Genomic DNA, 26,743 nt, shown 5'->3' with positions numbered 1-26,743 from the left:
AGTAGGTGGTGGAGTTCCCTAAATACCTCTGTTTCTGACTCTGGGCATGTAGACTGCAGCCCCACTCCTAGGTCTCTGGACACCTATCTCCCACTGTGATCAAGATACTGGGGGAAGATAGGTGTGCTGCTAACACCTATGTTGCTTGTGGGGGCCTGATACGATAGGCAGTGTCGAAGCATACCTACCCTGATTGGGTCCCATTCAAACTCTGGCCAGAGAAGGAGGTGGAGGTCGTTGTGACCATAGTATAACTTTTAGCCCATTGACTAGTACACTCAACTGCGATGTGGGAGACCTAGGTTCAATTACCCCATCTGCCTGATGGGGAGAAAGGATTTGAACCAGGATCTCACACCTCTCAGAGCAGTGCTCTAACCACTGAGCTATGGGGGAATTCTGACCAGCTCCCTCAGTCTTGCCTGTTGAAGCTGTTCCACTGTGGCCAAATCTTTAAAGTCGTTGAGACAGAGAGAACAACTTTGTAGCCTGGTGGTACAGGCACCCATGTGGTAGACCGAGGGTCCAGGTTCCCCTGCTCCAATAACCCTTTAATTATTTATACACAGTGGAACAGCTTCAATACCATTGCACCGTTATACTCCATAATGAAACTCACTTCCAGTGCCTTTGCATGGGCGAATGCTTCTGCTCAAAGTTTTCTCCTCCTACAGCATTCTCTCCTTTGGACAACAAGGGTAGGAACTATGGCCCAGCCATTTCCTTACCTAGCTTGGGGTGTTTTACTTTAACTGGATACTGGGTTGTGACCTATGAGGTGGTTAACCACCTAATGGTCCCTGTGCAAAGGACCTGCATTCCCTATGGTGAGGAATGACATGGGAGTTAGCTGATGCACAGACCTTTTGCAGACCCACCGCGTGCTTGCTTCTCTGCACTATCACGCAGGAGACCTGGGTGCAGTTTGTCTACTCTTCCCACGGATGGGAATGCTGTTGAAGTCCATTGAGGGCTGCATCCTGCAAGGGGCTGAGTACCCTTAGGGCCCATTGGCTCCGCACCTCTCAGGAAATGCTCAACACTTTGCAATGCAGATTGCTTAACTCCTCAAATCCTTTTGAAGTAAAGCAATCCAAGGAGCAGTCTACCTTGTGATATGGATGGCTGACCCCCAGGAATGCAGCCCTGGCTGCAGACCTCACAGGATACAGTATCTACTGTCTCAGACATGACTTCCCTAGACTTTGATCTAGAGCCACTGAAACCCTGTCTTGCTTAAATCACCCCAGATAATGCTCTACAGTCATTGCCCCATCTTCCTATTCACTTGTGTTGATTCTCCCTGTGCTGGTGGGGGCTTGAAGATTTGTGTGGCAGACTTTGCTGTCAGCTCAGAGTGCACTGTGTGGGGCAGATTATGTCCACTGTGGGTGGGAGCTTTTCAGACAACCGAAGGGGCAAATCACAGACATCACAAAAGTACTGCTCATCATTATTATGCCTTAGGATATTAATCGAGGTACAATATGCATTCCCACAACATACCGAGATTTTGTTTAGGTGGTGACCACAAAATTGACATGGGCATGTGCTAACAGGTGATTACATTTGCATACCGTGAATGTGTGTGTGTGCAAAGCATGTAATTCTGCATGCAACCAAGTACATACACACGGACCAGGGGTATTCTATTTGCTACCCAAGATCCAGAAACCTGGAAATCCTGGATGCCCCATCATCTCAGGCACTGGCACCCTGACAGCAGGATTGTCTGGCTATGTAGACTCCCTCCTCAGGCCCTACGCTACCAGCACTCCCAGCTATCTTCGAGACACCACGAACTTCCTGAGGAAACTACAATCCATCGGTGGTCTTCCTGAAAACACCATCCTGGCCATTATGGATGTAGAAGCCCTCTACACCAACATTCCACACAAAGATGGACTACAAGACATCAGGAACAGTATCCCCGATAATGTCATGGCTAACCTGGTGGCTGAACTTTGTGACTTTGTCCTCACCCATAACTATTTCACATTTGGGGACAATGTATACCTTCAAATCAGCGGCACTGCGATGGGTACCCACATAGCCCCACAGTATGCCAACATTTTTATGGCTGACTTAGAACAACGCTTCCTCAGCTCTCATCCCTTAATGCCCCTACTCTACTTGTGCTACATTGATGGCATCTTCATCATCTGGAACCATGGAAAAGAAGCCCTTGAAGAATTCCACCATGATTTCAACAATTTCCATCCCACCATCAACCTCAGACCAATCCACACAAGCAGTCTATTTCCTGGATACTACTGTGCTAATAAGCGATGGCCACATAAACACTACCCTATACTGGAAACTTACTGACCGCTTTACTTACCTACATGCCTCCAGCTTCCATCCAGGACACACCACACGATCCATTGTCTACAACCAAGCTCTAAGATACAACCGCATTTGCTCCAATCCCTCAGACAGAGACAAACACCTACAAGATCTCTATCAAGCATTCTTAAAACTACAATACCCACCTGTCAAAGTGAAAAAAACAGATTGACAGAGCCAGAAGAGTACCCAGAAGTCACCTACTACAGGACAGGCCCAACAAAGAAAATAACAGAACACCACTAGCTGTCACCTTCAGCCCCCAACTAAAACATTTCCAGCACAAAATCGAAGATCTACAACCTATCCTGAAAAATGATCCCTCATTCTCACAGATCTTGGGAGACAGGCCAGTCCTTGCTTACAGACAGCCCCCCAGCCGGAAGCAAATACTCACCAGCAACCACACACCACACAACAAAACCACTAACCCAGGAACCTATCCTTGCAACAAAGCTCGATGCCAACTCTGTCCACATATTTATTCAAGTGACACCATCATAGGACCTAATCACATTAGCCACGCCATCAGGGGCTCGTTCACCTGCACATCTACCAATGTGATATATGCCATCATGTGCCAGCAGTGCCCCTCTGCCATGTACATTGGGCAAACCAGATAGTCTCTACGCAAAAGAATAAATGGACACAAATCTGACATCAGGAACCATAATATTCAAAATCCGGTAGGAAAACACTTCAACCTCTCTGGCCACTCAGTAAAAGACTTAAGGGTTTCAATTTTGCAACAGAAAAGCTTCAAAAACAGACTCCAATGAGAAACTGCTGAGCTTGAATTAATATGCAAACTAGATACCATTAACTTGGGTTTGAATAGAGACTGAGAGGCTATGTCATTACACATATTTAATCTATTTCCCCATGTTAAGTATCCTCACACCTTCTTGTCAACTGTCTAAATGGGCCATCTTGATTATCACTACAGACATTTTTTTCTCCTGATGATAATAGTGCATCTTAATTAATTAGCCTCTTACAGTTTGTATGGCAACTGCCATCTTCACTGTATGTATATATCGTCTTACTATATGTTCCATTCTACCATTCTATGCATCTGATGAAGTGGGCTGTAGCCCATGAAAGCTTATGCTCTAATAAATTTGTTAGTCTCTAAGGTGCCACAAGGTTCTTTTTATGGATAAGTGTAACATCCACCTTGCTAGTGACCTAAGTTTGTACCTAGGTCTTCATGAAGGTCTATAGCTTGAACTAAAGGACTAACTCCCATAGGTGGCAGCGGAAACAGACTCATCTGTGCAAATCAGACACAGAGTGGGAAGTGTGACACATACTGAACAGTGGGTTCTACAAGCACACCTGTTTGCACATGCAATTAACTGCTTGCGTGTACAAGTTCAAATGTTTTGATTACAATGTAATATTTGGGGCACAAGGCCTGGGCACTGTGTCTGTCACTCTCCTGGTTTGTACATACCTACTTCAGTACCCTAAGGTTCAACACACAAGTCATTCCTGTAATACCTAGGCACAACAGAGCAAGTTAAGGACACCATTTCAGCTTTCATTATGAATGCTCTCATTTTCTAAATCAAATAAACTCTTATTCCTAAACTTTCCAATGCAGTGCGGAGGATTTCAGCCAGGGTTGTTGTTTGTTGGTTTGCCATCAGTAATGTGCTCAGCGCTGTACTATATTGAAATATAAAGATGCCCCATGCCCTAATCCATGTCAGTAGAGTTGCACTGGCATAAAGCTGGTGTAACAGAATGAAGAAGCAGGCCAGTGCCTCACCTCTCATCCTAGAAGAGCAGGAACTGACTTCTGATAAATGCTTAAGACCATTCTGAATCACCCGGCACATACAATAATAAGGGTTTACGAAGGCAATACAATCTCACCACCTACATTGTCTCAAAGACACGGTAGCTTCTCTTCCATCAGCACTGGAGACATAAGCCCTGTCCTTAAAGAGATCACAGTGCAAAACAGAACAAATAAGGCCCCGCTTTTGGCTTCTGAAGTCAGTCTCTTTTCTCCATTTATTTGCCACCAGCAGGTTTAACGGCCCACAATCCCAGAAATGCAAGTAAGAACATAAGAATGGCCCTATTGAGTCAGACCAGAGGTTCATCCAGCCCAGTATCCTGTCCTCCGACAGTGGCCAGTGCTAGGTGCCCCAGAGGGAATGACAGAACAGGTAACCATCAAGTGATCTATCCCATGTCGCTCATTCCCAGCTTCTGGCAAACAGGCTGGGAACACCATTCTTGCCCATCCTGGCTAATAGCCATTGATGGACCTATCCTCCATGAATTTATCTAGTTCTTTTTTGAACCCTGTCATGGTCTTAGCCTTCACAACATCCTCTGGCAAGGAGTTCACAGGTTGACTATGCATTGTGTGAAGAAATACTTCTTGTTTGTTTTAAACCTGCTGCCTATTAATTTCATTTGGTGACCCCTAGTTCTTGTGTTATGAGATGTAGTAAACAACACTTCCTTATCTACTTTCTCTACACCAGTCATGATTTTATAAAACCTCAATCATATCTCCGCTTTGCCATCTCTTTTCCAAGATGAAAAGTCCCAGTCTTATTAATCTCTCCTCCTATGGAAGCCGTTCATACCCCTAATCATTTTTGTTGTCCTTTTCTGAACGTTTTCCAATTCCAATATATCTTTTTTGAGATGGGGTGACCACATCTGCATGCAGTATTCAAGATGTGGGTGTACCATGGATTTATATAGTGGCAACATGATATTTTCTGTCCTATTATCTGTCCCTTTCTTAATTATTCCCAGCATTCTGTTTGCTTTTTTGATTGCTGCTCCAGCATATTGAGTGGATGTTTTCAGAGAAGTATCCACATTGACTTCAAGATCTCTTTCTTGAATGATAACAGGTAAATATAAAGCTGTCACGGTTGAGATGAAGGGACAGAGAGAGGTGTTTTATTCCACCATTTTGGAGGCAAAGGGAAAACATGCCAGGAGGTGTGTGAGTCCTCTGATGGCAGGTATACCAGGTCAGTAAACCTTTTCAGTGAAACATACACACGCTCTCTTCCTCTTCTGCTGGGAGTACAAAGTATATCTAGCATAGTTAGGTATGTGACACTTCCGCTGCCAAATGTACCAGTTACTTCAATCACACCAGCACCCCTTCTTCTGACATACGCACACCCCATTCCACTACTGCTACTTGCATCAGCCACACTCAGCAGATCCACACCTTCTGTGCCGCTGATCTCTGGCAGGTGTCAGCTCTTCTGCTACTTAATCAGTGGACATGCTCAGCAATAGACAGCAATTCTCCTCCTGCTGTCAAACATGCCAGCCCTGCTCAGCAGAGACACACCCTCCACCAAGAACTGTACCAAAACATGCCTAGACCATGCCCATGTTCTCTATGGACAAATATACAAGACACAGCTCCTTTGTTACTAAATGCAGGCCCACTGACTGCCTCTGCTGGCGAACGTACCAAATAAACAGAGCTAACTAGTCATAAATTCATGGATTTTTATGCACACGTGTTGGTGGGCAGCTATTAAGGATGCCCTTTGGCTACCTAATCAGAGAAGTTCAGCACAGATGTTGTATCTGGTTTTCAATCAAAACTTGCATGCTCACCGTATTCCTCAGTAGGGTGACAAAGGCAGGAGGTGGCACTTCCTACCATTCAGATCCTTCTTGACCGGATCAGACCTTATTTCTACTACTGCACCAACATACTAATTATAGCGGTTTTCATCAGGGCCGAGTGAGCCTTGCCACATGAAAAACACTGGCTGATTTCTAAAGACTGCATTGTGAATCTAGAATGTCTATTATAGGCCAAATTCTGTTTGTCAGTGGGAAAGTTTGCACGTATATCAATGCAGAAATTTGCCCTATATTCTTCCCATGTCTATGGGCTGCCTTAGTAACATTTCTTCTAATAAGAAACCTTAATTTGCAATGTAAGAAGGTCAAATGGTGCATTTTGGATTTATATGATCAATAGATTATAATCAGAGAAAGTAGAGATAAGAAGGTTCAAATGGTAATAAACTCCATCTCTCCCTGCCAGTGCAGGATTCTTCCCTACAGGACATTTACTAATGTATTGTCCAGTATAGTTTTAAATAGTCCAAGCAATGTGATGCCCACTGTTTCCTTTGAGAGTTCAGCAGACTATTACATAGAATCATAGAATATCGGGGTTGAAAGGGACCTCAGGAGGTCATCTAGTCCAATCCCCGGCTCAAAGCAGGACCAATCCCCAACTAAATCATCCCAGCCAGGGCTTTGTCAAGCCTGACCTTAAAAACCTCAAAGGAATGAGATTCCACCACCTCCCTAGGTAACCCATTTCAGCGCTTCACCACCCTCCTAGTGAAAAAGTTTTTCCTAATATCCAACCTAAACCTCCCCCACTGTAACTTGAGACCATTACTCTTTATTCTATCAAACATCTCATGGTCCAGATACTTTATGTCTTTCTTCTCCATTTCATCCCATTATCCCCTGGTACTACCCTAATTAATTATTTACATTCCTCCACTAATGATCAAATATTTGTAGAGTTTCTCTATGTCCCCCCAGAATTATCACTTAGCCAGGCTAGGAACATTTGGCTCTTTTAATCTTTCCACATCAGGTGATCCCTTCAGCCCTCAAGCTTTTTTTCTTGCTCATCTCTATGTTCTCCAGTTTCTCATGTCATTCTGGTGCCGAGAACTGAGTGTGATATTCTCGGTATGATTGTAACACAGGGATAGAATTGGACTATTATCTCTTTCCTCCATAATGTCACGCTTTGCTTATGCAGCCTAAATTTGCATTGACTGTTTTTGTTGCCATATAGCCTTGAAACCCATGTCTAGTTTGCCGAGCACTATCCCCACCATGCTTCATTTGCCATTCCTGATTTCCACTCAATATATTTTCCCAGATAGAAAATAAAGCATTTTTCCAAGTGAATCTCATTTTGTTACTTTGCATCCATACATTTAACTTCTCTAGATTCTATTTCTCTGTCCTTATTAATATCTGCAATAACATGAACATGCCGTTTTCTCCCTCTTTCAGATTAATGAAAATATTCAATAAAATGGGACTATGTGTGAGTCCTTTCAATACTCGGATACCTCTCTAAAAATCAATGCACTGCCACTTATCAGTACCCTTTGTTCATGTTTCTTGTGCCACTTTTTGATCCATTAGACGAAGCCTGATTCTCCATTGCATTGCTCCTGTGTAGTCCTTCCCACTTGTCCAAGTGAGTGTTACCATTCTGATGTGATTGCATTTTACGCACACTTTGCTCAGCGGGAACTGAGACTACCCCAGGAGCAAAGCAATGACAAATCTTAACATTTCTGATGAAATGTGTGCGAGAAAGTATATCACTTCCTTTACTAAAATCCAACCAGCATGTATCTCCTGAATTTTCTTTCTTCATAATGGTCTCCCTCCTGCAGGACTTACTCTGGAAGCTCCGATGGGTTCCAAAATTAGAATTTGAGCTAAACAAAGTCATGGAGTGAGCTATGATCTAACTGTGTTGCATAATTAACAATATCACCATACCTGTTCTCCCTTCTCTCCTCTGCCATATGCTCCTCTGCCCTAGAAAGGAGAGGGAAGGTAAATTTAATATATAATAATGCTACATTGCAACTTTTATTCAAGGATCTCAAAGCACTTTATAAATATTAATTGTCAAAACACCCATGCAGATTTTATTATTCATTATTTATACAGGTGCATATGTGCATGTCCCTTTACTTGAAGAAAAGCACAGGAGAGAGATCCTGCTCTGGAACAGTTTATAATCTAAGGTCATGGTCTTGCAACTGGCCCACAGAGGTGCAAGGGTCTGTCCCTGTGGGTCCAACTTCAGGATCAGGAGCGAAGTTCAGACAAAACATAAGGCAAGATGGAGATAAACCCTGGTGGGAGAGGAAGACAGGATGTGCAACAACAAAATCATGTGGTTGCTTAGGAAATTACCTATGCTTCTTCAGGCTTACACTTTTTTATTTAATTAAAGATGCACTTATTATATAGATCAATATTATTATACCTATATAACAGGGCAGCACAAAGAGGTCAAGTGACTTCCCCAGTTCAGACAACAACCTAGACCTTCTGAACTCCTCCATCCCCATTCCAATCACCAGACCACACTCACCCCTTATTCTACATAAGATGTTAGTTAATATTTATGACATTAAGCTTCCAAAAACAGAGACACTCTCAGCTTTAATTAGTCCTGATCTCCATTAAAAACCCAGACTTTTTTCTCTATTAAATAATGAGCCAGAGGGTGGCATTTTTTTATCAGGAGTAACTGATTGAAATGAGATCCCAATGTCACCTTAATGTAAACAGCAAAGATCGACTCTTTCCTTTGTATGTCAATGCACCACAGTGTCCCTCCTGGATGTGCTACGCAGTCAATGTATCCAATTCACACATTTGAACTAAAAGACCAACAACAGGCCAACTAGCTGTCGGGTTGAGTGACAAAGCATTGAAACGCACAGAGAATGGCATCAGCTGACTGACACTAGAAGGGTGACTATCATTCCTGCTCGGAGGATGAGCACAAGCTGCACGGAGAATACTGACCCTTGAAGAGCAGAGTGGGCCAGACGACCCCATTCCAGGGAGCTGGAAGGATCAACGGCCCAGGAAATGGTCTGGTAGTGGACGAGAAGAAGCAGTCCTTGGTAGTTAGGACACTGTTCTTTTAAAGGCCTGGGATCTGAAATCCTGTACTATAGGGTGGGGCAGGGCTCCCCTCTCTTCCAGCTAACTGGGAGGAACTCCCTGGAGGAGGACAGTATATAGACAGGGCCTTCTCCCTTAGAACACTGGAAACACTGGCAAGAGAAGGAAGCCAGAGCCAAAAGGCTAAACTCCAGGGAGACCCAGTTATGCTATGGCAGGGAAAGAGCTCTTTGTAGATGGCAGAAGAGCCAGAGATATGCGGGAACCTTTGGATTGCAGTGATGGACTTTATCAGTGGGATTGTTTGCAGTCATTAAAAAGTCCCAAGTGGAGGGTGGTAGGACTTACAAGGAAGGCTGTGGTGGGTCTGTAAAGGTACATCTGCACTGCAGTTAAGCACCCATGTTTGTCCTGTGTCAGCTGAGCTCATGCTCCCGGGCTATAAAACTGCAGTGTAGATGTTCAGGCTCAGGCTGGAGGAGCCCGAGCTCTGGGACCCTTCCCCCTCATCAGGATCCAGAGCTTGGGCTCCAACCCAAATATCAACACAGCAATTTCACTGTCCTGCAGCCTGAGCCCTGCAAGCCCAAGTCAGCTGACCCAGACCAGCCATGGGTGTCTAACTGCAGTGTAGACATAACCTAAGGGGCCATGAAGACAAAGAACAGAGGGAGTCTGCTGAAAATAGAACTCTGGCCACGAGGGACCGCTCAGAAAGCAGAAGTCCTTTCACAGTACCATAAGCCCCATGCAATCAGTAGGAGAACAACCATTTTCCCATCGCTCATATTCCACTACAAGATCAGTTAGCCTCTGACAGCTCTGACTTACTGAGTCTCCTTTTTCTCCTTTTAGACCAGGAAATCCTTGGCTGCCACTTTCTCCCTGCAGGAGAGGAAAGGGATGTGAGCACCACAAGACTGTAAAGTACATTGCTCTTCCGAAAGGCACACGGCCATTGCTGATTGTGCCTAAGAATTGATTCAACTCAACAGTTGCCTCATGTTAACATTTGTATATTCAAAATTTCAAATGTGTCTTTGTTATTTAAGTGTATCAAAGATTTGTCTCCCAGTACTGAAGCCCACTTTCCTCAAAGCCCCAGCTTAACAGCTAGCAACAGGGCAGGTGCTGCTGCAATCAGAAAGCCCACCCATGCATCACTTTGTTTCCAGTACATGGGAAGCTTGAGTGTTGGTGTATGATTTATACGCAGTCATGGATTTTAAAATATGCATGGAATCCTCGAAGGGGCAATGTCAAGGCAAAGAGGTATCTCCCTTGAGCACCTTCAGAAGGCCTTACCTTTACATATCCTTTTCAATACAGTGAGGATTCCCAGCCTTTGAAATGTGGGCTGCATTAGATCCCAAGAGCTCTATCCCTTAGTTGTTAAAATAGTTCAAAAAGGGGGGGAAATAATGAAAAATTTCAAAAATGTCAGTCATCTCTGTTTTGTAGGTTCCAAAAAGGAACCATTTTTCACTTATTCCGAATTTGTCGTGAACATTTTGGTTTCAGAAAATTTTAGGTTTTGTTTTTTTTCATGTTGTGGGGTTTTCTTCCCTGTTCCCCTTTTTCTATTTTGAAAAAGGCAGCAAGAAAGGGAAAGGGGAAAATGAGAAAGAGGAGGAAAAGAAAAGCGATACACTGAAAAAATGTGGGTTTTTTTTCCATTTTCCCATTTTATCCATAAAAACTAGGAAAATAAAAAAAAAGTATTTGTGAAAAATCCAGATTTTTGTTTTGTTTTTGTTCAAAAAATTCCTATCAGCTCTGGAGCTGAATTCTGTGTAATTTAGGGGTAAAAACAAAGATAGGCTTGAATGATCTTCCACACCCCAATCACGGACAGGGGCCAGTTCAGCCCCTACCACAACTCAGAGCAACCTCAAGGCTCCTCTTGCTAGAAGCTCTTACGTCAGTCAGGGGTTGCTGGACTCCTACATCCTACTCCAGGAGGGACTGGGAATAGGGTGACCAGACGTCCTGTTTTTAAAGGGACAGTGCTGTATTTAAGTCCTCCTGCCTGTGTCTCGACTTTTTCTTAAAAATGGGCAGATTGTCCCGTATTTTCTGTCTCGCCCCCATCCGTCCTGCTGCTGGCCGGTCTTGCTGCTGGCCGGATCCCTGCTCACCAGCCACCTGCCCACCAGGAGTGAATGGGTGGGAGGGGGTGTCCAGTGACTACCGATGGGGGTAGGTGTGCAAGGTTGGTGGCGGGGCAAAGATCCAGTGCACGGGGCCAGCCACTCCCCCTGCTGGTCCATCAGCACAACCCCTGCTTCATGCCGGCTCTCGGCCAGAAGGGCCCCGCTCCTGTCCTACTTCTGGCAGGCACTGGCTGCGCACTGCAGTGGTTGGTGAGTGCTGGCAGGTGCCAGGTGGCGGCCGGATACATGTTGCCTCTGTTGCCCACTCATCAGCCTTTTACGTATTCCCCCTCTCGCTGTCCTCTCCCTGCTTTGCCCCTTTGCGCCCCCCCCCTCAGCCCCGCTGCTCCTCCATATCCCTTCCGGCAGGGCATGTCCCGCACCCAGAGCTCTGTGGAGAACCAACCCATGGTCAGGGCACTCAGCTCATCAACAGCCTGGCCAGCAGATCCCTTCCTTTCCCCACTGCCTCTGGCTGGGCTGGCGCCCTCAGGGAAGCCCAAGACCTCCAGCTTGGGGCGCTGGCCAGGAGGAGACAAGCCCTGCATGTGCCAAAGCCCCGCAAAGCACTGACATGGTGGAAAAGCCTCTCGGCCCCTCAGCTAAGCTCTGGAGTGAGGGCGGGAAGCAATTTCCAGCCTGTTCGTTCCCCAAACCTGCAGGCTTGCAGCAGCCCCCGAAACAGGAGCTTAGTACCCTCTTCACCCCAGCCCACCCCCTCAGGTCCTGCCCCCAGGGAGCATGAGGCTACTCTGTCCCCAAGCACCCTTCCCTGCTGAGCCACCTCTCTGGCTGAGTTCACTGACGCTCCTGCAATCAGGTTCCCTGGGCATTGGTGCACAATGCATCCTTAGGGCTTAACCCCTTCCTGCCCGTGCTGTAGCTGTGGGGACAGGAGGCAGCTGGGATATGTTGGTGGCCAGCAGCAGCCTGGAGGTGTTAGCTGCCTTAGGACACTGTGCAGGCAGGAGGGGACAAACTGCTTCCAGCCATGATGGTGGGGAAGGAAGAGATGAGCTCTGAAAAGACACAGGCCAGGTCATCTGCTTGAATAGGAGTAATTATACCAAGTGTCCTGTATTCAGCCTAGGGAAATATGGTCACCCTAACTGGGAAGGAACAGCGTAGAGCTAGCTACAATAGATTTTGCAGCAGCCCAAGTTTTCCCCATTCTGGATAAAATGGGATTTAACCATGATTTCTGATATGGTGCTGCATTCAATTTGCCCTTGTCGGGACACATACTTTCTCTGATGGAGACAACCCAGACAGATGCGATGAAGTCTAATTCTTTAATTAGACCAGTAACAAGGTGCACATTTTTAACAGGGAGGGTAATTAACCCTTGGAACAACTTACATGGGTTGTGGTTGGTTCTCCATCACTGACAACTTTTAAATCAAGATTGGATCTTTATTTTTCTGAAAGATCTGCTCTAGGAAACAGGAATTAATTCAGGGAAGTTTATGGCCTGTGTTATACAGGAGGTCAGGCAAGATGATCGCAGTGTCCCTTGCTGGCCTTAGAATCCTATGAAAATAGGTGTGAAAAGCATGCTGCATCCAAGAATAATTAAATAAAGATGGTGTTAACAATCGTATTCTGCAGCAACAACAACAAAACTCAGTCTGCCCTATACACACGCTGATTCTTCCAAGTCTGTTTCTGCTTCTTTCTCTACTTTTTTTTTGTTGCTACATCTCCTTCCAAAACAAAACATTCAATGTCACAGTACATTACCCTCACTTTGACAACATAGTGGGCTGAGGCAGAGACAATCACCTCTAAAGGAGCTTTTCCTTTCTCTAATCTCTGCGAGTTCCATGGTTGCCCTGGGTTATGGGATTTAAATTGAAGAAAAATAAAAGGTTAAACTTCCTCCCCACTTTCTGATTTTTGCTCAGTTCCATGGAATATTCACAGGAGTCAGACAATGTCACAATAAGTGCAGGTTTCAGAGTAGCAGCCGTGTTTGTCTGTATCCTCAAAAAGAACAGAAGGACTTGTGGCACCTTAGAGCATAAGCTTTCGTGGGCTACAGCCCACTTCATTGGATGCATAGAATAGAACATATAGTAAGAAGATATATATATATACATACAGAGAAGCTGGAAGTTGCCATACAAACTGTAAGAGGCTAATTAATTAAAATGAGCTTTTATCAGCAGGAGAAAAAAACTTTTGTAGTGATAATGGCACCAAGACCACTTAGAGAGAGAATTAAATGAGTCTGCTTAACAGCCTTAGCTAAGAGGCAGTTGGCTTTTAGCTCATGCGGTAGAGGCCCATGCTTTAAGCTACAGAGGCCCCAGGTTCGGTCCCGCCCACCAGCGACTGGGGTCTGTCGGCCTTACACATGTACAGGCTGGTGGAAAGGGGATACTCTTCTTTGGGCTGCCTAAAGACCAACAGTCTAGCCTAGAAATTAACTGGGCCACAAATGCCATAAAGGGCTTCACATTCATTTACTAATTAATCTTCACAGCATCCCTGTGAGGCAGGCACAAAAAATTAGCTCTACTTAGTGGATAGGTAAGATAAGGGTAAGGGAGGCTAAATAACCTCCCCTCTCCCACACAGTGATTCATCAGCAGAGCTTGGATTAAAATTCAGGAGTCCCCAACTCCTGTGTCTGTGCACAGCTCATTAGATCACTATTACACAAACCCTATAGGTCCTTGGATGCACATGGGTTATGGAACATAAAAGCCAGGTGATTATTAGCCATAGATCAGTGAATAAGGCTTGCTAGTCAATCCTCCATCTACAGAACTGTGTTCACACCATTTTACTGAGAGTGAAGTGGGACAGTCACTAATGTTTCTGGAGTCTGTTACAGGGCTGTGCCAGTGGGTGAGACAACATACATTTTCTTTCTTTTGTTTTATCATTGCCATCCTTTTGTGTTCTTCTCACACTCATTTCTCATGGTTCTGTCATTCTGAAGAACAGCCTGTCGTCACTTAAACTGTCACAGATGAAAATAGGAATGGGGCTATTTATAGTCCCATGGAAACAACGGGCCAAATTCTCAGCCATTTTAAACAGGTGCAGCTTAAAGTCAACAAGCCTGTCTCATTTGCCCCAGCAGAAAATATATACCCAAAGTATTTCTTTCGGCATCCCAGAATCATTTAACTATTGACAGTACAGCAAGCCTCTCCAAAAAAACAGGCTTTGGGATTTTAACCTTAGAGCAGAAGTGAGCTCCCTCTCACACTTCATGAGAAGTCAGCATCATCCAGCTAAGTAGGATTTAGAATCATCGGGGGAAAGAATGTTTGGTTTAGTCTGTGCGTTCTAAGAAGAAACCTAATTAGAAATATAGCCCATATATAACTTCACCCCATGACTCAAATGCTCTTGCTGGGATACTGGATTACAGGGCTCTATTCTCCTACCCCTGTCTCAGTAAAGTTCTGGTGGATGATTAACAGTAATGATGTGGCCTTTTAGCTTGGGGACAGTGCAGAATTACTGGAGACTCGCCATCGAAGTTGTGATGTCAGCCTCATGGATAACACTCATTTGATAAACAGCCAATGTAGAAACAAAAATGTTGTATGTTAATGCTTCTAGAAGCTACATAAAGCCACTTCAGTGAAACTTGGGGGTAAGCATAGTCAAGACACGCATACTAACTACTGCGTTCCCCATAGCCCACCTTGGACACATCCAACCCTTCTCTTGTCTGCTATTAGTTAATTGGACTTTGTTCCTTAAACTCTTCCCATCATACAGAATAACCCAGCACCTCATACGGTATTTTTAAATAGACAAAATGGAAAACATACTACTGACCTTTGGACCTCTAGGACCTTCAGGGCCAGCTGGGCCCCTCTCACCCTAAAGAGAGAACAAGGAGACTATTTGGAGACTGCTCTTCTCACTACATGCCAGCACATTAAGAGCACACCAGAGACAATAGAAAGAGCCCCACAATGGAAGCTACACGTCCTCAAGGTTTGAGCAATAACACACTAAAAGAAAAAAGTCAGCAATGAAAGTATTGCAGCAGTGCTAACACCTTAAAGGCCACATTCACTGCTGACTTAAACAGGCTCAACTCCACTAAAGGCAAGGGGATTGTTTCTGTATGGCTCACATTTACCCTACCAGCCTATTCCTATTATATCTTACAAAACCTGTATTTAAAAGGCTTGCTGCTTCATTTTCTAGGTTGATCTCCAGAAGCCACAATCTGGATCAAGATCCAATGAACTGGGTGCTGACAAAACCCCTAAAACACAGTCCTTTTCCCCAACAAGCTTACGATCTAGGAGTCTGTGATCCTGCCTGGTGCTGCAGGTCAAGGTCCTCTACTAGATCCTACTCCCAAAACCAAAGGGGCTAGCCAGGGAGAAGAAACAAAGGCTCCCAAAAGAGAACAGAGTCACACTCACCTTTTCTCCAGCAGGACAGGAACAGTTGAGGGTATGTTGGGGGCCCACTTGTTCGCTGCCGACAGTGGGTCTTATCTCAGCAGGTGGCGCTTCAGTCACGACCGTCACCTGGCACTAAAACCAAACACCTCGTGTCATTATCAGATCTTCCCTTTTAGAAATCTCGTTGGCCTTTGATCCACTTTATGGCAGCCAAATTGGTATTTATTGAAACATGTTACTAACTTTGTCGAATTCCAGAAATTTAGGGATCAGAAGAATCAAGTGGGTTTTTTTTGGATTTGGGGTTTTTAAAACTGCTGGTGAAAGGTACCAGTCTGGACCCTGCAAACCTGTTTATCCCAACAGGAGCTACAGCAGCGATGGAGGCACTGCACGCTCCTTCCACACTGTGCTGGTGGTTTTTGCAATGCAGACCTCTGTCCATTGGCAAGTGGGTGAGACTACTAACTAGCAACTGTTGCTGTCTGCGCTCTTTCCATACAGCAGCAATAGGATATACACTGACTCCTTTTAAGTGCAATTTTTACTCTTCATTCAGCAGTTGAACCCTTCAGATTTTCCTCTTTCCCATGATAGTTTGACTGGGGAAAGAGACATGGAAAGGTTCAATTCTTTATACATTTCTCTTTTCCAGTAAACTCATCACTGTCATTTTACCAATTCTATTGGTTTGATTTAACACCTTTATACAGACTCACACTGCTGCGACCCCTTATTTGGATAATCGATCTAAACTAAGAGTATCTGTGTATATATATATACGTGTATATATAAAAACAAAACAACATCTTACTGGTCCAGAGGGAATATCACAGCAGGTTTCCAGCTCAGCATGTCGGGAATCACAGTAAACTACCATCCGCTGAAGATCAAACTAGAAAACAAAGACAGACAGTAGGGTCACGTTTCAGAGGCTGTGAATTATTAATGCCAACTTGTGCCTAGTGTTTCGATACAAAGAGTGCAAACAATACAGACAAAGGCCAGATCACAATGGTTCTGGGAGTTCCATAGCTGACACGCATTCGTCTCTGTCAACACCCCAGCATTCTGTGCAGGGCACCATGCTAATGAGATCCTGACTCTCTGTGTTCATTAAAGATCCTGTGATGCTTTTTACAAGAAAATACAAGGGTGTATATTAACCTCTGTGTCCTGGCCAAATTCCTATCTGGAAAGTTACATTCTGCCTACCTATATTCCCCTTGTAAGTTCAATTGGATAGGATGGCATTCATTGTTTTCAACTCACATAGTCATTCCCCCCGTGGGTAAAATGCTACTATATCATTTTACATGCACACGGCATTCACTTTGCACAGGCCCCTTATAACTTCAATGGAGTTACCCTTCATTTACACACATGTAAGAAGAGAACCAGGCCCAGTGTAAAGTATCTTGATCTTTTCTCTAAGACCAAGCATGGTACTAATTTAATGTCGGATTTATTCTCTGTGTGGTGAGGACTGTATTCTGATGTTGCAGGAGAGGACTCAGTGATTGAATGAGTCTTTCCTGCTTCTAACTACTACACATGAAACCCCATGTAGGGCTAGGTTGGGTCAGCAAAGAGACATTCAGATGCTGTTTGGTATTATGTAGATTTGGCGATTATGTTTGTGCATGAGCGATACCTAGGATTGCGGACATGGGTTTAGCAATGGCAAGCTCAGACTGGCCGGAAGGATGAAATGGAGCCCCCTGTTTGTATCCCTGTATTGCACACTTCAGTACTCTCAGGTTAGAAGATGGAAACCCTGGTATCTGATGAGATGTCAGCCATTCTGAGGTCTGGTCTACACTGGGGGTAGGGGGGAGGGATCGATCTAAGTTACATAACTTCAGCTACGTGAATAATGTAGCTGAAGTTGACATACTTAGATGTACTTACCACAGTGTTTTCACTGCAGTGTTTCGATGGCTGATGCTCCCCCATCAACTCCGCCCGCACCTCTCACTCCGGTGGAGTACCGGAGTTGACGGGAGAGCGCTTGGCATTCAATTTATCGTGTCTAGACTAGACGCAATAAATAGACCCCCGCTGGATCGATCACTGCCCATCGATCCAGTAGATAATGTAGACAAGCCTCAGACAGTTAATCAAATGCAAAGATTCAGGAAATGACAGTAAATAAAGAAAGGGTTCAGTGAGAGTATGACACCAGAAACCCCATCAACCTTGCACAGATGGATATAATTCCCCTGGGAATGAATATGCAGACTCAGTACTTACGTCTATGGGTACACTGTCATACAGGCGCTTGCCAATCACGGTCTTCCCTTGAATGTCAATATTTTCTCTGTCTTCAATAGGCAATGTCTGCACTAGTTTGCAGTCAATGTAGAGGGAGACGCTCTTGGATTGAATGCTGAGGGCGATCTTATGCCAGTTGCGGTCAAACAAATCACTGACTCGTGCATTTCGAAAGACCACTCGTACTGCGTCCTTGGTCAGCCCAATGGAACTGTACTCCACGGCTTTGTTCTCTCCATCCAGGCGGATAGAGACCTGAGAATCAACAGAAAGAATGCTGCCAATACAAACACAACTTCATTCTCAGTACACTTGTCCTTTCACATAAACTGTACTCCAAAGTGCTTTACAGAGTCAAAGTTACTAATAGCAGAGGGGAAGGGAAAGAAATATAGGCACGGTGTGGGGGACATGCCTGAAGATGGGATAGGAAATGAGATTGAGAAAAGACAAGGCATGTTAAAGGGATTAGATGATGGCCTAAATTACCTACCATTATGACTAAAATTACCAAGCAGTGACAAAGAAGGAAGGAGTACTGAGTGACTGGACTCAAATTCAATCAAGTTTTCAAATGAGAGAGAAAGAGTTGAGTTTAATCTGTATTAGGTAAACTCCTATCACATCTAGCATTGCAGAATTCGTACTCCACTCACTAATTCTCTCTCTCTCTCTCTTTCCAAAGCCATTGCTACGAGCATATTGTTTCTCATAATTCCTCCGTCGGATGGCTCAAGTACTGTACATATTAAGCCATGAAGCAGAGCAAGTAGGAGCAAGCAGATAAAGGTTAACATTTTCTAAAGCACCTAAGTAACTTAGGATCCCAAGTCCCATCTTTAAAAGTGATTAAGGCATTTAGGAGCCTACGGCATATTAACTTTCAATGAGACTTAAAGCTTCTAAGTGTCAAAGTCATTTTAAAAATGGGACTTGTGTAAAAATTTCAAAAGTGCCTATTGCTTTTCGCTTTCCGTACTTCAGGGGGTCAATTTTTCAGCTATGAACAACAGGAAATGACTGACTGTCTGGTATATAGGATTCGGAATGAAGGGAGTATGGTTTCACAATAAGTTACATGTCCTTTTATCAAAGATCAGCTGAACATTTTTCAAGATAGTGATATTAACCTTTGTTCACTGACTGACTTAAGAATCTAGCTAGCCAGCTAGTAGCTTCTTATACTAGACCCATCCCCTGTGCTGCCTGAGTGTCTTGAATATCTCTCCACTTCCTTTGGAAGTTCAAATCCAGAGGAATAATAATATGTAGCACTGCTAAATAAATCAGCACTGGCAGCCCACTCAGGAATCACAAGTATCTCTGTAACAACAAACTAGAATGTACGCAGTAGGCAAAACAAAAAAAACCCCAAAGCCCCCCAAACAAAAAAGACAACATGGTGTGGTATTAAAAAATCTATATGGCAAGAGATGATAGATTGCAGTCACGATGAATTGGGGTATGTATGTATAACTTATGAATTCCGGTTGATACTGTGAAGCTGCATTATGAACAACTGCAGTATCATGAGTCTCTATATGTTTGTGGATCAAAGTCTTGTAGCTGGTACGCACCAGACAGAGACAAAGGGAAATACTTAAGGTTAATGACAGTACTTTAACTATACAAAGGTTATGCTAAAAAGCAGTTCAAGCCTTGGAGAACCATTCTAGCTTATGCCTTGGAATGAAGGGGGGAAGGTAGGAACAGTGGAAACTTACCAGGAATAGAACAAAAGAGAAAAGGTCACCAGGAGGGGTTTAAATAAAGAAACACAGAGAAACAGGGGGAGCCAGAAAGGAAGCATGAGGCAGGAGACAGCAAGGTCACAGAAGTTGGGTAAGGGACTCCATGGGGGATGGACCACCCATCATGTAACAGTGTACATAAGGCAGGGCACAACAATGGGTGGCCCCGGAGGACTCCCAAGTGACGGGTGAGAGATTGAAAGTGACCTACGTTGTGTTTATTGTTTTGTGTGATCCACACTCTTCTGTGTTCTGTATGGTTAGGTATAAAAGAACAAACGCATTTGACTCTGTGCAAAGTGTCAATGTGTGTGAACTGCTTCCCAACTGCTGTGTGCCTCTGAGAGAGTTAAACTGTAACTGGAAGCTTCACTCCTCTGAGGTAGAGCTGTGGGGCAGGGTGTATCTGATGAAGTGAGCTGTAGGTCACAAAAGCTTATGCTCAAATAAATTTGTTAGTCTCTAAGGTGCCACAAGTACTCCTTTTCTTTATGGGTATCTTGGCGGTCAATGCTAGTCTTCGGGGGCCTAGGGCAGATGAGCTGAAGAGCCCCATTTCCAAGAAGGGGTAATAGACTATTTGGTGCCCAGGAAATGTGCCACAAAGCCCAACCAAGGAACCAGTGCTGGAGCCTACTGAGACTCCAGAGGCTTGAAACCCCTGGGGATCCAGAGCAGCAGAGACTTGGATTCCCCGTCACAGCCATCTTAGTGAGCAGCCAGGAGGGGGCACTCACTAGGTTCCGTGACTGTACAGCTATAGCACTTTCTATCTGAAGATGTGCAAGTGCTTTACAAACATTAATGAATTCCCCTTCACAAACCCCATGCCAGGTAGGGAAGCATTATTATGCCCATTTCCTCCTAACCCCAGCCACTGCCTGAGCAAACCTCCTTCCCAATGTAAACCATGGGCCATGTCCAATTTTAAAGACCAAAGTTCTTCGGCAGAACAAACTGAAAGTGTGTCTGTCGAAAGGAATGCTCATCAGTCCATTCGGAAGGGGAAGTGAGGAGTTGAAGTGGCATAAGCAGCTTGTGCGAAGCACGCCTGCTCCCTAAGGCTGGAAAGGGTCCCATACCTGTGGTATGCCGTACTTGTCGATAATCTGCCAAATATACCAGTCTTCTCTCCTGGAAGCCTTCCGGAATTTGAAGGTGGCTACAAAGGCATATTCATCAGGCAGACCTTGTGGGAATACACCCCTGGGGAAGAGGAATTGAGAGAGAAATGTAACAGACAACAACAAAGAGCAAAAGACTCTAACAGAAGCCCCTGCGTGTCCTGGCAAGATTTTCCAAAGCCATCATGTAGATGTCTAAAAAGTCTGCTGTAACTGGCAGCCAGTAACAACAGGAACATGTGTCTGCTCCCCTCCATCTGCGCATGCCAGCTTTAGCCTAGAGGGGCTCTTTCCCATTCCTGTAGTGAGGAGATGATTCATTCCCAGCCCTCATCTTAAATACCCAAACCTGGGATTTTGCAGACTGTTCTACATCATGCTGAACAGGTTGGGTTTTCCCTGATGAGGTCCCCCCCTTGGTGCCTAGCTACCCCATGGATAAGTGAAGCATCCTGTTTGGATACTCTGCTGCAGTTGGGGCTTTTTACATCTGAACGCAGGCAGGCAGGTCTGACACATCCTGTGAACGTACTCAACTGGAGCAGCATGAAAAGATCATAATGTATCAGATTCCAGACAAAGCAGGCTCTGCTTTTAGTGCCAGCCCTGAAAGAGACCTTACTGTTCTCTTGGCTTGTGGAATCAACTGTGCTTTCTCAAAACACACTTTGCAAACAGATTTAGCAGAAATTTACTCAGTGCGTAGTAGGGGTGTAAAAGTGTAACTGGTTAACCGATAAGCCTCAGTCTTATTGGTTTCGGTAGACGATTAAACTCCGCTGCCGCCCTGCGCCTGAGGTCCTGGCTGCTGGCCCGCACCAAGAACTCCGCTGCTGGCCCACACCTGGGGTCCCGGCTGCTGCTCCACGACCAGGTCCTGGCTGCTGCCCTGTGCCCAGGGGCTCTGATGCCACCCACACCCAGTGTGGCTGCAGCGGAGTCCAAGATACAGGGCCAGAAGCCAGGACCCCAGGCGCGGGCCGGCAGCCGGGATCCCAGCTGTAGGACAACAGTGGAGCCCTGGGTAAAACTTAGAGGTGCTGCAGCATTCCCCCCACCCACCCACAGCCCTAGTTCCCCGCCTATGTGAACGCCTTAGCAGTTAACCGTTTAACCAATAGAATTTTTAGGTTACACAGTTACTATTTTAAACCCTATTTACATCCCTAGTGCATAGCTTGCCTCGTAGGATTGGTACCCATCTTTGAGAGGATGAAGAATCAACCTGTTTGAGTCAAGCTTGTCGCCACATGTGTCACACGCACCAATGAGAACCCAGAAACCATAGCAGCAATAAATAAAGGGTGAAGACCTAAGGAAAGCTATTCGTATTGGTAGCATCCCTGACTTTGCCCAGAGGAACAAGGGAAGAGTGAGAGCTGGGCATTCAATACTAGAGGCCACCCGCTGAAAATTCAGGCTGCAGGTGTTTTAAAAGAGCCAATATTTTTTTTAAAAGCCACCTCAAATAAGTATCGGGTTGAGTTTACAGCAACGATTCAAAGTCATTCATGCTTTATGCAAACCAATTCCCCTGTCCTTAGCTTTCACTTGGAATTTCCTGATTTGAAGCTAAGCCCTTCAAGATATCTGAATAGATAGTACTGTGATTTAGACCATTATTGTTGCTTCTGCTCTAACACACACATAAATGAAACACCCCCAATGAACCCCAAATTCTTTCCCAAAAGCCAGATTGAAGAAGACTCCTTGTAGTCACTATGTAGCAACCACAACTCCTACCACCTTGTATGCAGTGACAGATCTCTAACAAAGGCAAGACTTTGGACCCCAGGCAGAGTTATTTCTGTCTGGCTCATCTCATCATTTTCTACATGTCCTGTTAACACATCTTACCAGGTGCTCAGCTCCATTTCCACACAGCTAACCGGTGGCCTTTGCAGTGTAACACCTGCTGCTTGCATGGCCTGAAGGAGCTCCAATGAGAGCTGCAAGATCTCAGCACCTCTGAATAGATGGCCAGCATAAGAGCATCAGATTCTGGCTCCCTGTGGGCACTTTACAATACCCTTCACCTAGGGAGACCTGGGACCTGGCCAGACACAGTCAACTCCTGTTTGCAAGCTGCTCAAACAACTGCCCTTCCCCACTGACATGGATTCTCCTGGTGTCAACATCCTGTCTCTCACACAGCCAGAAAGAGAGCCCAAGAGCCCTCCCCCCGCACAAGTTGTGGAACCCATAGGAATTCCATATCACAAAAGAGCAGGCCCCTGGGTTGCCACTGTCCTGCCAGAGCCCAGTGGAGAATAAAACTGGCATGAAAGTGGCAACAAAAAGGCACAGGAGCAGTGCAGAGGAGGTCTGGTGGGGGACAGCCAGGTCAGTCACATCAGTCCTGCCAATGGGCACACAGCCAGGCCTCATGTACCTTTGACACATATTTGTGTGAACTGCCTGTCGCACGACTGTCTGCTTTGTACATGGGTTTTGTTTGAGTTCTCTGAATAGGGAAACAGGGCCCTTTTAAATCGCTGACAGATTCAATTGGCCTCCGCCCCACACCCCATTCCCTAACGAACCTTTCAGAATAATGAGCTAAAAACCACAAAGTCTCCATTCATTCGTTTCGGGAGAGAAGTGCAATCCAGCTGATGTTTGGCCATGAACCTCCACATCCTTGCTGGAGTCCTGGCATTGGGAGTGCCTCCCATATCTGAGCTCCTGAAATGCTGCCAATTACCGCCTGCGCTTCCATTCACTCTCCTTGCCTGCCTATCTTCCTGACTCTTCTTCCATGAGCAGCAGTGGCACCCTTTGCTCCCCTAGCGGTCCTGTTCTGACCATTCCCCTCCTGCCTTCCCTTCTGTCTTATCCCCAATCCTCTCTGGGTATGCCTACACTGCAAAAAAAATGTCAGTGAGTCTCAGAACCCAGGTCAACTGACTCAGGCTTGCGCAGGGTGACCAGATAGCAACTGTGAAAAAATCGGACAGGGGGTGGGGGATAATAGGGGCCTATATAAGAAAAAGTCCCAAAAACGGGACTGTCCCTATGAAAACAGGATATCTGGTCACCCAAGGCTTGTGGGACTAAAAATAGCAGTGTAGATGTTCCTTCTCCAACGGCTGGAGCTTGGGCTTTGAAACCCAGGGAGGGAGGGTTGGTCTCAGATCCCAAGCTCCAGGCTAAGCGGGAATGTCTACACTGCTATTTTAGTCCTGTAATACAAGCCCTGAAAGCCCAAGTCAGTTGACCTGGGCTCTAGGTCTCGCCGCCATGGGTTTATTTTATTTTATTTTTATTTTTTTTGCAGTGTAAACGTTCCTCTCTCTCCTGCTGTTGTCTCCCCCTCTCTCTGCTCAGCTTCCCAATCCCCACAATCCCCCCAGTCCTGGAGCTGCTATCCCCCTTTGTTACCAACCACCTGGGCTCCCTACCCTACATCTCCTCACTCCAAGCCCTGGGCACTTTCTGGTGCCTGAAGCTCCTGTTCTGCCTGCTGTCATCTCTGACCCCGCTCCCTGGAAACACAGCAGGAAGTGAGTTAGCTTAGCCTCTGTTATAGGAGACAGCTTTTCACCCCCCAATCCTCTGGCACTCTGACTGTTGAGTCCTAGTGCAGAGAGACCCATTAGCTACTGCTCTGGCTACACTTCCCATCCAGCCCATGTAATGAAAGCCAAGCAGACCAACACATTGTCTCAGTTAACTTAGTGCTGGCAAACAATCACATGGACAGCCCTGGGGAGAAGATGACCCTCGTATTTACCCACAGGACGGGCATAGCATTGGCAGGAGCAGTGTTAACATCTCCCTTACTGGCCCCTATGAAGGCCCTGATTCAGCAAAGTATTTAAGCACGTGCTTCATTATAAGTATGGACGCAAGTTCCATTAAAATCAACAGGTCTTAAGCACAGGCTTTGTTGAATGGGACGAGCTTAAAGTTTAGCTTGTTTTTGAGTGTTGGGCTGATGTGTTTGGCCCAAATGCTTTCACTCAAACTTGGAAGCGTCCGGTGGGGAAGTGGGTAAACGAACATAACCTAAACTCCACATTCCCCAAATGAGAAGGGGAAATATTCCATTTACCCGCGTTTATCCTTGATTACACTACTGGATGTGTCCTTTCTTGGCCTCTCTACTAGGACTGCCTGTGTGACTCTGTGGATGCCTCTGTGCTAGGAACTGGGCTGAGACCACTTACGCATTACACAGAGGCTGCTGAACAGTGCGTCACGTGGATGTAAAGTGGTGGAAAGCTGTAATGACCTGTACCAGCCCCTCCCTCCCCCCCCCCCCAGCCTCAGGTGATTTTTTTAAGGCTCCGAAGAACAGGCTGTAAGTTCCTGGCGGGCACAGCCTTTGTGCTGAAAGCAAACCTAAAGAAGAAGTTGCTCAGAAGTTATGACAAAAGCTGGAGCTGAAGTCCTTTGCCCCTGTGTCTTTTTTGCAAATGCAATACCTCATAAATAACAAGAGCTCTCTTGATGAGTTTTCATTTATTTCCCTTCTAAAAACATGGATGTCCATCAAGTGGCTAACTTGGGTATTTGGGAATCCAAGTACTTTGAGTGCAGTCCCCAGAAATGTTTTATTTCCCTGCCTTCACCTGAAGCTGAAAAGAGCTCATGATCCATGCTACAGAGCATCTGAAATCCTGCTTTACAGACTGCCTGGTATCCACAGGGAGCTTGCTGTTGATTGCTGAGTTTATAATTCTGAGAACACAACTGGTCACAAAAGAGCTCTTTATGAAGTTCCAAGCTGGGAGAAATCCCTAGTGCAGCAGGTTATCTTATGAGTTAATTAACCCAAATTCAAGCTCAGGTGAATCACAACCTTGGCATACAAAAAATGAGAACCCACATCAAGAGGACTTCCTGGCTCCTCCTCGATTTCTCATCATCTTTCATTTGCCATGAGAACACCAAATCCTCCATCCTCAACCATCACACCACAAAGACAAGTGTTAGCCAGCTTTTGTTCCTGACACCAAATGTAACACAGCTGTGTTGTTTGCTTGTGCAGAATTACTGACATTTAAGATATTTTGGAAATTAGCTGACAAAAATTAAACAAAACAACGAAACGTGAAGGAAACACCTGTAAACCCAGACTTGTAGGTCACTAAATATTTAGGTCATTGAGCCCAATGAATCAATTCCAGCCCAGCCCAGCAGTGGCTAAAATTCACTCACATTTGATGGCCATTCAGCCATCTATCTGAACCGAGGCTGGTGGGTGTCACACTACTTCCCTATTATCTACAACATGATCATCACCAGGGTCAGATTGAACCTTCTAGCCACAAATCCTGTGGAATAAGGCTCTAGGGGAGGAAATCTCCATGAGAAACCTTTGTAGATGGGGAGATGGGGCTTGCTCCCCTGCAGAATAGGCTGTGGGGCTCATTCAGTACCCTGTTGATCTCCTGGGAAATCAGCAAGAGGCCAGGGCCATCTGTGAAGGGGCCCTAGACTGACTTGCAGGTTCTGTGGCTTGACATGTCCCCCCCATCCCAAATTGCCAAGTTTCCAAGTCCCCAGCAGCTAAATTTTGTTATTGGAATGTGGTGGCAACCTCTTTGATACAATCTCTATTGCAGTGAAGGCAGCTCTCTTTAATACAAGGATACCCAAAGTGTGTGTTTTGGAGGATGAAGAAGGATCAAAAGAGATTGAACTCTCTGATACCCCTTATGACTGTATTTGACTTAATGTGGATAACATACCCTGTATCATCACATTAAGCAAAATTGGTTGTAGGCATGTGGTTGATGCTACCCTTCAGGAAGAAACTTGCTCTTTGGCCAACCTGCTCCTTTCTGTGAGCAGCAAAGGTACTCTTACGTGTATGAAGAAATTGGGGAACAATAGTCTTGATCCAGAGAGTATCTTTGAGATAATGGAGACAGGAAAACAGGCAGGCAAAACATTGCACACTTCCCTAAAGAAGATCTTAGACAAAGAAGAGAGTCTGGGGACAATACGACAGAAGTTTGGATTCCTAGGATGAGTTTCAGAGTAGCAGCCGTGTTAGTCTG

General features: G+C 45.3%; 1 protein-coding gene and 1 pseudogene across 1 annotated transcript in view; one reads left to right on the top strand and one right to left on the bottom strand.

Annotated features, from left to right (window-relative positions):
- COL22A1 (collagen type XXII alpha 1 chain) overlaps positions 1–26,743 on the bottom strand; it is a 328,017-nt gene that overhangs the window by 181,406 nt on the left and 119,868 nt on the right. Inside the window, exons 6-12 of the mRNA XM_043507305.1 lie at positions 20,694–20,817; positions 17,840–18,115; positions 16,401–16,481; positions 15,605–15,718; positions 15,003–15,047; positions 9,880–9,933; positions 7,903–7,941 (exon numbers count right to left, since the gene is read on the bottom strand). Coding sequence (XP_043363240.1) covers positions 7,903–7,941; positions 9,880–9,933; positions 15,003–15,047; positions 15,605–15,718; positions 16,401–16,481; positions 17,840–18,115; positions 20,694–20,817 — 733 coding nt within the window. The remainder of the gene's footprint in view (positions 1–7,902; positions 7,942–9,879; positions 9,934–15,002; positions 15,048–15,604; positions 15,719–16,400; positions 16,482–17,839; positions 18,116–20,693; positions 20,818–26,743) is intronic.
- Positions 21,112–26,715, top strand: LOC119850985 (annotated as a pseudogene).

The sequence above is a fragment of the Dermochelys coriacea genome, chromosome 2 (assembly GCF_009764565.3).
Source record: "Dermochelys coriacea isolate rDerCor1 chromosome 2, rDerCor1.pri.v4, whole genome shotgun sequence".
NCBI classification, from domain to species: Eukaryota; Metazoa; Chordata; order Testudines; family Dermochelyidae; genus Dermochelys; species Dermochelys coriacea.
Note: the sequence above shows the minus strand (reverse complement) of the source record. Positions and strands in the feature narration are given on the sequence as shown.